Raw genomic sequence first — 11,859 nt, 5'->3', positions numbered from 1 at the left:
TGAATTAAAAAAATAAACAAACAAGAACTTTTAATTAGATAATTTGATACTAATATTGATATATTTTTTTGCAAATTTTATATAATATTTTTAAATTTATATTTTATTAAAAAAAAAACATAATCGCTTTCTCAAAACCATATAAAATTGTATTATATCGACATGGATAAAAAATAAAACGAAACATTGAAATGGAAATGTGTCTCGATGCATTGCACGAGTACCCTTGTAGTATTAACTAATGTACTAAATTCAACATGTAAATGAAGAAAAATCATATAAAATAACACATGATAACGATTTTATGGGTTTTACGTTGAAAAACCCGAGTCTAATAACGTATAAAATCGGACATTTTGTGGATTCTTATCTACTAATATTTTGTAATTATTATCAATATAATAATATATAAACTTATAAATAAAATTTAAAAATAAAATTATTTAATTTATATAAAAAAATATCGTGCGCCTTTCGAATTTCAGAAAACGTAAGACCTCAAAATAATTAGTTGAAAATTGTTCATCGGGTCGTATGGGACTCGTTAAAATTTTCATTTGCATATGACATCCGTTATATAAGAACATCTTTAACAAACGGACATGAATTGGAATGGATTTGAAATCCAAATCCCTTCAAATCCATTCCATTCCTGCAAATCAAACGCACCATTTTAGAGTTTTTGGCCCAGGTCCGTAATTATTACAGATGCGGCCCTAAACCCATTTTCCTTGAATGCGTAATGCCATATCCGTAAGTGTCCACCGTCCATAGGAAAATGGATTTTGCGCCGAATCTGTAATAGTTGCTGAGCGGTGGTTACAACTTCAAAATAAATTTGACGATTAACTTATTGAAATTATTTGGTTTGGTTTATGATCTTACAGGTTCCTGAACCATGCAGCTCTACTAACCCAAGGTGATCCCACCTCAAATGGCTCCATCAAGAAGCCATGGAACCTATGCACAGTGCAACAAGTTGAGGATCTCAAAACCCTAATCAGAATCTCCCCACTTTGGTCAACTGGTATCTTCTTGTGCACCCCCATAGCCATCCAAATGAACCTCATAGTCCTCCAAGCTCTAGCCATGGACCGTCATCTCGGACCAACCTACCAAATCCCAGCCGGGACCATGCAGGTCTTCGCCATGCTCTCCACCTCCGTTTCTCTCGCCCTCATCGACCGTTTCCTTCTTCCCACATTCCAAAAGCTCACACGCACCACCCCCACGCCCCTGCAACGTATAGGGATGGGCCACACTCTCACCATATCAAGCATGGCCATTTCGGCACTGGTCGAGTCAAGACGGCTCGCCACGGCTCGAACCCACAAGCTCCACAGCAACTCAATCGTGCCCATGTCGGCTTTCTGGATGGTCCCTCAGCTCGTGGTCGTGGGTGTTGCAGACGGGCTTCAGCTCCCGGGTCAAGTGGCGTTGTACTACCAAGAGTTTCCGAAGTCGCTTAAGAGCACAGCGGCTGCAATGGTGGCGATGTTCATGGGGATCGCGTTCTATATGGGGACGGTGGTGGTCGACTTTCTTCGGAAAACAACGGGATGGTTGCCGGATGGTATCAATGATGGGAGGATGGATAATGTTTACTGGGTGTTGAGTGTGATTGGGTTGATCAACTTTGGGTACTATTTGGTATGTTCATACCTGTATCAATACCAAAATGTTGAAAAGGATTCTTCTCCTGATGCTTGCTAGATGATTTTGTTCGAAATCAGCGAAGCTCGTTACATCTCGAAGACGAAAAGTTGGCTCGATTGTATGTATACGTGTGTGTGTGTGTGTCTGTGTGTGTTAGATGGTTGATACGGTTGACGACTCGTCTTACGTTGATGAAAAATGGGATTTGTGAGCTCCTTATATGCCCTCAAGTTGTAGGAACGTTATGAATGGTATCAGAGTCGATCCTTATACCATCGAGATGATGATGGGGTAAACCTTATCAAACATATTCCGTCTCAACATAATTTCTTGTAGGGATATCGTTATAAATACCAATGACGAAGAATCTTAAAACTCTAGATCAACATGATTCATTGCACTATTCGTGTAGTTTATACAAATTTTTTTTATTGACCTGGATATCCAACCCGCTATGTGAGCCTACTTGCTTTGCAGATAGCCCGAAGTCACCGCATTTGAACCTCCGTAGTCACAAGGGGATTTATATTTCTCCTTGATTTGAACCTGGGAGAATACCTTTGCATATGAGGATTCTAATCGAGGCAAGAATAATATGCATTCTAGGTAAATGATAGTGTGAGAATGAAAGTTTAGGTGAGAAATATAAGAAGAGATTTGGACCTTTGATCATCTTAATCTCAAACCCATCTGTGAATCATATATATTTTTTAATTTAATAAATGGTTATGTCGGATTAATCTATTATTTATCAACAATACGGATGGTGGTGACCGCGATAATCCGTTTGAGATTTTTTTTGATTAAAAAATAAATCCAAGATTTATTTTTACCGACGGATTACCGTCGCCCACCACTATTCACCGGATCAAATAAAATTATGATTTTTTAAAAAGAATAAATTTCAAATTAATGAGAGCAGTTGGATGAAAGATAGTTGGAGAAAAAGTAATGACTGAGTGGATAGGAGTGTGGTATTTTAGCCGAACGAATTAGTCACTGTATGACCGATTAAGCTCTTACCGAACACTGATACATAGCTGTGTGAATCAGCAATATCTATTATATGACTCAGTAAGCCGTTACTCAACTGCCCCTAAGATACTAACAGAGTAACAGGTAACAAGTAGACCCTAAAATTGTGAATTGTTTTTGTTTTTTAAGTAACAGATGTGTGAAAGATGAGCCCAATGGGCTTTCTGGGCTTATTAGTATGAGTATTCGTCAAGCATGAATCATGTCCAGATCGACTATTTTTTTAAGCATTTTTGTTGTTAAATAAATCTTTTTTAGAATCAAATTAATACATTTTTAAATATTAAAATTTCATATCTTATTTTTTAAATAAAAAATCGATAAAATATTATCATAGTTTAAAACAAACAGATTATAATATTTAATTTGATATTCATATTATTATTATTTTTTTAATTATATTTTCAACCTTTTTATTATTCTTATTTCTACTCATCCTTGTTTTACTACTTATTTAAATATTTATATTATTAATATGTAAATAATATTGCATATTTATTTACAAACCGGTAAGGACTTAAAGGATAATTTTTTAACAACAATCCTTTTCAATGATAAGGAATATTGTATGATAAGAAGCTGTTTAACAGTTGATGAATGGTTTGGTATAAAATGATTTAAGTGGTCAGAATGATTAAGAGGCTCTTATAATATAGTACAAAAAGAGATATAATTCTTTGGTAATTATTTAGAATGAAATTAAGATGCTAATTGGTTATAAGAGGCCAAAGATACAAAATCATTCAAAGTGGTTTAGAACCATTAAGAGACAAATTTTTTTTTGCCAAACAAGATTCACTTCTTAACGATTCAGAGGCTTTCTCTTAATAAATTTATTAAGAGGTAGGCAAACAACCTCTTATTCACTCAGCTATACATGATTGTTTGAAAATAATTTAATAATATAAAAAGTGACTTATTCAGTAAGTTTATAGGAAAGAATTTTATACAGAAAGTCAAGTTTTTCTTTTCTTTCTAAAACATGCCACAACTAATTAGAAAAATACTCACTAAACTACTTTTTCAATCTACACGGATAGATTAATCTACATAGATAGCTTTATGAAAAAACAACTAAAAAATACTTAAATATAATGACTTTCGCCTATAAACACTTACCCAGTTACCCGCTAGACGTTTGCTAAATAAGAGTCAACTCCATTATTGATCCAATAATCAATTGGACTTCTAACTCTTTTAAGTCAACAAATGTGCTTAATAAATAATCCATTTATTTTCCCCTTGTGGGGTCTTTTAATAAAACAATGAGTAAACTACAAACTTGGTATCTATCATTTTTCAGAAACAACATTTTTCGTCCTTATAGTTCTAAAAATTATAAGATAGCCATTATGGTTTGTAAAAACATTCGGATTTGATCCGTTTCTATAACTGCCGTTAAAAACTCCTTTAAATGAGGGTATTTTTGTCTTTTTATCGAATTGTTTAATCAAATTGATTTTATCATTTTAGTCCTTATGGTTTTTGATTGATTAAAAGACGAAAAAATCGATAAAAAAACGAAAATATCTCTCATTTAACGAAATTCTTTTAACAACCGTTACAGAAAAGGACCAAATCTAAAAGTTTTTACAACTCACGATAGTCATCTTATAATTTCAAAACTATAGAGATGAAAAATGTAATTTCTGACAAACCACAAACACCAACAATTAAACCCCATGCCAAATTATTGATATGCCCTACCATTTCTTCCCCTTATATCTACCCCAAAATATACACACATTTCTCTTTGTATTCTTGAACCATTAGGAACATATGGCTGCAACCATGGATGTAGAACCACAACCATCTGGTGCACCCACAACCAAAGGTGGCTGGATCACCTTCCCTTTCCTCATAGGTATCCAAATATGGTTAATTTTGTGAATTTCTAGGTTGTGAGCTTAAATCTTATATGTTATTAATGTAATTGAATATACCCATTTTTTTATTTGATTGTAGCAACTATGGCGGCGTTGACACTCGCGGCTGGAGGATGGACGAACAATATTATCGTGTATTTGATCAATGAGTTTAATGTCAAAAGTATCGACGCTGCTCAGATAGCAAACATCGTCAATGGTTGCACCACCCTGTTCCCGATCCTCGGAGCCATATTTGCCGACTCCTTTCTTGGCTCGTTTTCGGTCATTTCAGTTTCGTCGCTCATATCGTTGGCGGGAATTCTACTACTAACCCTAACCGCAACACTCGATCCGTTGTATCCCGCACCATGTGAAACCGGATCGAGTCTTTGTGTCGGTCCATCGAAATCTCAGCTAGCGATCCTGTACACGAGCCTGGCTCTCTCGAGCGTCGGGCTAGCGGGTACACGGTTCACGTTGGCCACAATGGGAGCGGATCAGTTCGATAAACCGAAGCACCAAGGGGTTTTCTTTAACTGGCACTTCTTTACCATGTATGCTGGGACACTTGTTAGCGTCGTTGGGATCGTTTATGTCGAAGATAATGTGAGCTGGGGACTCGGATATGGTCTATGTGTTGTGGCTAACGTAATTGGTTTAGCTATTTTTGTGTTGGGCAAACGATACTATCGGCTGCTAAAACCACAGGTCAGCCCATTTACCGAGCTGGCCTGTGTTGTAATCGCAGCTTTCCTGAAAAGGAAAGTTGCGTTATCACAAAAAAGTGAAGATTACCGGCAAAAGACACATGTCGGAGGAACAAAGCCAGTGGGAACAACTCCAACAAACAACTTCAAGTAAGCATCTCCAAGTTTTTATTTCCTTTTTATATATAATGGTTTTATATTAGACGAAAGATCACGTGAAAAGTAGAGATAAGGTGGGAGGCGTAAGAAGTGAAGAAGGGATTTGAACCCTTGATCACCTCTAATCTCAAACCCACCCATTATTATGATAATTAGATAATAAATATATAATTAATAAGTTCTTTTATAATTAAAATATAAATTTATATCATATTATAAAGTTGTTGGTTGTGGTCTTCTAAAAATAACTTATTTATGGTGGAATTGTGGAGAAAGACAAATGGGATTATTATTATTATTATTATAATTATTATAATAATGTAATTTTAAAAAACATATTGTCATGATTCGTGGTAATTAATTGATACGATGAGCAATTCCGAATGAAGCCAACAAATATCCCCTATTAAGTTTGAAATAATTCAATACACAAATAGAATTTTTTATGCAGGAAATAATAATGAAATACCAAGTTGAACTCACCAACCAATTTTTTATTTAGTAATACTTATTCGCGCAATGCAGCTAGACACATCTCGATTTTAATATTATATTTTATTATTTGTCTCTGTCGATGTTATAATACGATTTTATGTGTTTTTAAGAAATCATTAATGATTTTATTTTTGAATAAAATATAAATTTGAAGATATCATAAAAATTTGAAAAAAAAAATATCAATGTTAATATCAAATTAACTATTTAAAAGTTCTCATTTTTATATAATTTCTTCAATTTATTTATTTTATTATAATTTAATTTAAATTTAATAATGAAATAATTTATTTTTGGTTTGATAATGTAAACATTTTAATAGATAATAATTAAATATTCTGTTAAAACTCAATGATTATCCTAATTATATTTTAGATTTTTTATATTTAAAATAAGATGTTTATCCTGTATTTGATTATGTTTATCTACAGTTAGTTAAACGAATTCAGATATGGAGCTTTAATAAGTTATATTTACGCACAATCTACTTGCAATCTTGAGTTTTAAGTAATATGCATTAATAAACAGTACTTTATACATAAAAAATAGTTTTTAAGAGTTTTTGTCAAATGTTTTATAATATAGTATAGATTATTATTTTTATATAATTTAATCTACGCACAATTTACTTATAATCTTGAGTTTTAAGTAATATGTATTAATAAACAGTACTTTACGCATAAAAAATGATTTTAAGAGTTTTTGTCAAATGATTTATAATATAGATTATTTTTTTATATATAATTTAATTTAAGTTAAATAATAAAACAATTTATTTTTGGTTTAATATTTTTGGTTTAATATTATAAATTTTATAAACATAATAATTAAGTATTCTTTTACAACTCAATTATTATAATAATTATATTTTATATTTTTTATATTTAAAATGAGATGTTTATCCTATATTTGATTGTGTTTATCTGCAGTTAGTTACACAAATTCAGATATGGGATGAAATCGGATAGGGATGAACGAGTTTAAGAGTTTTAAAAGTTTTTAAGAGTTTTAGCCAAATGCTTTATAAGATAGTTATAGATATTATTGAAAAAAATTATTAATCATATATTTATTTTCACAATTAAATTATGTTGGATTAATATCAATTAATAGTTTAACAAGCTTAACGAGACTTCTGGCTTATTCAGTCAGTTATACATGATCGTCTGCTAGTTGTTTGATAATATAGAAAGTTGGTTATTCAATAAGATTCTAAGGGGGAGCTTCATGCAAAAAACCAAGGTCTTTCTGAAGCCGTCAATCCCAATCAAGAAATCCGCTCATTCCATTTATGAAAAAACCCTCTCTAACAAAAACATCCACACTCTATACCGACAACTTTAGTTCATACAAGATTTAATTGAAAATCAACCAAACAAACACTTAAAATTTTATAGAAGAATAGGGTCACCTTCATATGATAACATCTTTGGTAGGCATGAGTGAAAAAGGCTTGGCATTGAAGCAAAGCATGACTAATTGTACATACAACACCGACCACCACCATCATTGCATCTATGCCAGATGAGTGAGGGTGGGTGCATCATTTTCCACCCCCATTTGCATCTTACGGTCATCTTTAAGACCCTACCCTACATTACCCAGCCAAAAATGATTTTACCGAGCCCCTCTTACTAGTCCATGATGCTGAACCGGTAAGCTAGGAGATAAATTCTTATTCGGTCAGTGATTAGTGCTAACCTAGACTGCATTACACAGTTAACGCTTATCCAATTTGTTGGAAGACGACACCATACTGAACTTGTTTTTGGTTTATCATCTTACAGGTTCCTGAACCATGCAGCTCTACTAACCCAAGGAGATACCACCTCAAATGGTTCTATCAAGAACCCATGGAACCTATGCACAGTGCAACAAGTAGAGGATCTAAAAATCCTAATCAGAATCTCCCCTCTTTGGTCAACTGGTATCCTCTTGTGCACCCCCATAGCCATCCAGATGAGCCTCATAGTCCTCCAAGCTCTAGCCATGGACCGTCATCTCGGACCAACCTTCCAAATCCCAGCTGGGACCATGATGGTCTTCGTCATGCTCTCCACTTCCATTTCTCTTGCCCTCATTGACCGTTTCCTTCTTCCCACATTCCAAAAGCTCACCCGTACCACCCCCACACCCTTGCAACGTATAGGGATCGGCCACGCTCTCACCATATCAAGCATGGCCATTTCGGCACTGGTTGAGTCAAAACGGCTCGCTACGGCTCAAACCCACAAGCTCAACGGCAACTCAATCGTGCCTATGTCGGCTTTCTGGATGGTCCCTCAGCTAGTGGTCGTGGGTGTTGCAGAMGSGYTTCAKYTCCCRGGTCAAGTGKCGTTGTAYTACCAAGAGTTTCCKAAGTCRCTTAARAGCACMGCGGCTGCAATGGTGGCRATGTTYATKGGGATCGCGTTYTATWTRGGGACKGYGGTGGTCGACTTTCTTMGGAAAACAACRGGATGGYTGCCKGAYGGTATCAATGATGGGAGGATGGATAATGTTTACTGGGTGTTGAGTGTTATTGGGTTGATCAACTTTGGATATTATTTGGTATGTTCATACCTGTATCAATACCAAAATGTTGAAAAAGATTCTTCTCCTGATGATTGCTAGATGATATTGTTTGAAATCAGCAAAGCTTGTTACATCTCGAAGATGAAAAGTTGGCTCGATTGTATGTATACGTGTGTGTATGGTGAAAAATATTTTGCTAACCTGAAATGTTATGTTGATACAGTTGACAACTCGTCCTACATTGATCAAAAATGGGATTCGTGAGTTCCTTATAGCCTCAAATTGTTGGAGCGTTATAAATGGTATCGGAGCCGATTCCTTGTACCATCGAGATGGTGGAGTAAACCTCATTGTGTTTGATGAGTCCCAAAAAAAGAGTGGGAGTGGGAGTGGGAGTGGGGGTGGGGGGGTGTTTAGACTATCCCACGTCGACAATGAATGAAGAGATTGTTAGTTACGTTTGACGAGAACGTCAAGAATTTAATTGGGGGAATTTGTGACAACTCGTCCCACATTGTTGAAAAATGGGATTTTTTAGCTTCTCATAGCTTGTTTGGTTGGTTTTTCATTAAGTCCTGCATGGATAAAGTTGTCTGTGTGGATTAATTTGTTTGTATAGATTGGAAAGGTTTTTGCTTGGGATGCTTCTTCGAAGATGGAAGGAGCGTGTTTTTTAACTGGGTAGGGACATGTTTGGAGAAAAGATGGCTTTCTGCATAAAACTCCCCTCTAGAAGCTTACTGAATAAGTCACTTTCTATATCATTAAGCCACTACCAAACAGTTGTGTATAGCTGACGAAATAAGCAGTGAGTCTCATTAAGCTGCTAACAAGGTGGCCCTTAGACAAATCCCGCACCATCGCCAATGAACAAGAAGAATATTGGGTAAACCTGACAAGGACGTCAGAAATTTAAGTGGGGAGTTTGTGATAACTCATCCCACATTCCCAAAAAATGGGATTTGTGACCTCAACTACCAATAATAACTTTAACCATGGTTATAAGTTAATTTGGAGGTTAATGGGTCAGCCTGCCGTTTTGGGCTTGGGATGTTCCAATACATATTGAGACACTGAAATACAATCAACCTACATAACAACTAAGAACCTTTCATGTTGGACTAAAACATAAAAACTATTACCTAAGACCTTAGCGCATTTCCATATTCTGGGTCCGATTACAGGTTACAACACCCCTAGCCACTTGAGAGATCAATTAGCCATGTCAAAATCAAGCAAATGATAATGAGATTTGATAAAAACCAATTTGTTTTCACAGTTTTTGGGCTTACATCTGGTATCAATAAGCAGCAGCATAATCTCTAGCTCCAATCACAGTATCTATGCCAACATTTGCAATCATCGATTCTATCATTGTATAAGTCTGGAGAAGTGAGTGGAAACAAAAGATATACAAAGCCCAACACCCCTGCCACGAATCCCACACTCACCATCCCTGAATTTCCGGTCAGAACACAAGTTTAAAGATAAGATGTTTAAAGGATTAACAGTTGAGCATTTTAAATACTGATCCATGAGTGCTACTAGCTATGGTATCATAATTGCATTAATGAAAACATTTTTTGTTACCTGTCTTTTGTGAAAAGAATGCAGGAAGGCCCATGAAATTGCAAAACATATGTGACACAAGTGGTGCTGCTAGATGTCCTGCAATTAACAAGAAATATTAGATGGGGCATTCTCATTGATGCACAGTCTAAAAATCTTGTTTTTTCGCACAAAATAAAGATTCATTTCTAAAATTAGAGAGAGTTCATAAGATATCAAGCGACCAATTAGAGTTTAGAAGAAAAGTTTATATATGAAGACCCAAATATGCAACATTTAGGAATATAAGCATGTATTTGACGAACAAACACTCACCAGTTCGAACAAAGAGAAATGATGCATATGACCCAAAGATCACAGTGTAGCCAAGCTGAAAACCTGAGAAATAGGAAAGAAATATTCAATGAATCAGCAGTCGAAACAAGTGACATCATCAACATTATAAAACTCTTTAACATCAAACATGTAAAAAACCTAGTACACACTACAAATTGTAAAAGTGAGCATACCTACAACCATGCAAGCTTTCAGCAAGCTGGTATCTTGCTGCATGTAGAACTCCAATAAATGGTTCAAATGAGCTGCAAAGAGACAGTTGTAAGAACTCTATGGCAGTATTAATGGGATTCATATCAACTGAAGTTGAGGCGGGACACATTGTTGGCAAAACCTTCAACTTCACATTTTCACATTTCCATTCACAAAATTGTTAAATTCTAGATGTGAAGACTTTGACGTGTGGTTAACATCTCAAATCTAGGATGCTTTTGCACCTGCATGCACAATTCCAGTATGGAATATATGTGTGTGTGTATACATTCATCGAGCCGATACAGACAGGCTGACCTAAGAACAGGTGAAGATAGAGCTTTTACATGAATAAATAATGCACTTGAATATGCCAGGAATAAATTCGTTCACTCACCTAGGCTAAAAAAAACAGGAGAGAGAAGTATTACTGTATATGGTTTAAATCCTCCACATAGAAGTAAAGGTATCATACAAGATCTGAAAACCAACTCTTCTGTAAGGGGAGCCTGTATATTAGAGAAAATCCACTGTCACATTAGAAAAAAACAGACAGATGATAAAAGTAAATAAAACTTAAAAAAGAACTGAAATAGCAAACTGACCACAATATACATTCTCCATGCTGAAATATTGGAAACAACTGATAACGTCAAGTTAATGAGCTTTAGAAAAACACTTCTTAAGCCATTAAATGATAGATCCATCCCATGATCCTCGTGCTCAGCCCAAGAGCTCCATAGTGAGAAGAATTTAAGGACAAATGATCCAGCATACATTAGAGAAGTCAAGGAAAGAGGAAGAATCACAGCTTGCCACTGTTTCATACATAAAATTCCATTTCACAGGAAAATTTTAGCAACTCATTCACCCTATACAATCTGCAAATTAGGAAAATAAATATATTGATATCACATGATACTTGATGTATCCTTACAAACATAATGAATACTTACTGTGTGGTGCAGACGGACACCATAAGCGCTAAAAAGGTATGACACCTCCCAGCTCTTTATCTGGTACAATTAGAAAAAACGCAACACTTCAACTAGTCAAAAAGGAAATTGCATAATTCAGAACATAATGGCATTGTTTGGCAAAAATAAGCCATCTTATTTTCTAGGTACACGTTTGGATGCTTATAAGCTAGCTTAGTGAAACGCTACTTGGAGTAGCATTTTGGTAGCTTATTGTCACTTTTTCCAATTATAACCCTCATTAATATTAATTATTATTTATTACTATTAATTATAAATAAAAATTAATAAAATTTAATTATTACTAATATTAATTAATTTGAAAATTAATTATTAATTATACATTAATAT

At 34.7% G+C, this 11,859-nt stretch overlaps 3 protein-coding genes across 5 annotated transcripts in view; 2 read left to right on the top strand and 1 right to left on the bottom strand.

The window, feature by feature from the left end:
- Positions 1 to 1,775, top strand: part of LOC112520503 (protein NRT1/ PTR FAMILY 2.7-like) — a 6,198-nt gene extending 4,423 nt beyond the window's left edge. Inside the window, exon 3 of the mRNA XM_025128947.1 lies at positions 888 to 1,775. Within this exon, the coding sequence (XP_024984715.1) occupies positions 888 to 1,713 (826 nt within the window). The 3' untranslated portion in view covers positions 1,714 to 1,775. The remainder of the gene's footprint in view (positions 1 to 887) is intronic.
- Positions 1,776 to 4,482: 2,707 nt separating this feature from the next.
- LOC112520255 (protein NRT1/ PTR FAMILY 2.7-like) lies at positions 4,483 to 8,679 on the top strand. Its single transcript, XM_025128552.1, has 3 exons — positions 4,483 to 4,555; positions 4,657 to 5,416; positions 7,708 to 8,679. Exons 1-3 carry the CDS (start codon positions 4,483 to 4,485, stop codon positions 8,531 to 8,533), a joined length of 1,659 nt encoding a protein of 552 aa, XP_024984320.1. The 3' UTR covers positions 8,534 to 8,679.
- Positions 8,680 to 9,553: 874 nt separating this feature from the next.
- Positions 9,554 to 11,859, bottom strand: part of LOC112519371 (CAAX prenyl protease 2) — a 4,544-nt gene continuing 2,238 nt past the window's right edge. Inside the window, exons 2-9 of one of the 3 annotated variants that reach the window (XM_025127444.1) lie at positions 11,488 to 11,547; positions 11,137 to 11,349; positions 10,929 to 11,040; positions 10,513 to 10,584; positions 10,319 to 10,381; positions 10,025 to 10,102; positions 9,727 to 9,890; positions 9,554 to 9,637 (exon numbers count right to left, since the gene is read on the bottom strand). In XM_025127444.1, coding sequence (XP_024983212.1) covers positions 9,757 to 9,890; positions 10,025 to 10,102; positions 10,319 to 10,381; positions 10,513 to 10,584; positions 10,929 to 11,040; positions 11,137 to 11,349; positions 11,488 to 11,547 — 732 coding nt within the window. In that variant the 3' untranslated portion in view covers positions 9,554 to 9,637; positions 9,727 to 9,756. Of the gene's footprint in view, positions 9,641 to 9,688; positions 9,891 to 10,024; positions 10,103 to 10,318; positions 10,382 to 10,512; positions 10,585 to 10,928; positions 11,041 to 11,136; positions 11,350 to 11,487; positions 11,548 to 11,859 lie in introns of those variants that run through there. The other 2 variants (XM_025127443.1, XM_025127441.1) reach the window with 2 other exon arrangements.

The sequence above is a fragment of the Cynara cardunculus genome (assembly GCF_001531365.2).
Source record: "Cynara cardunculus var. scolymus isolate 2C chromosome LG 10, CcrdV1, whole genome shotgun sequence".
Classification (NCBI taxonomy): domain Eukaryota; kingdom Viridiplantae; phylum Streptophyta; class Magnoliopsida; order Asterales; family Asteraceae; genus Cynara; species Cynara cardunculus.
Note: the sequence above shows the minus strand (reverse complement) of the source record. Positions and strands in the feature narration are given on the sequence as shown.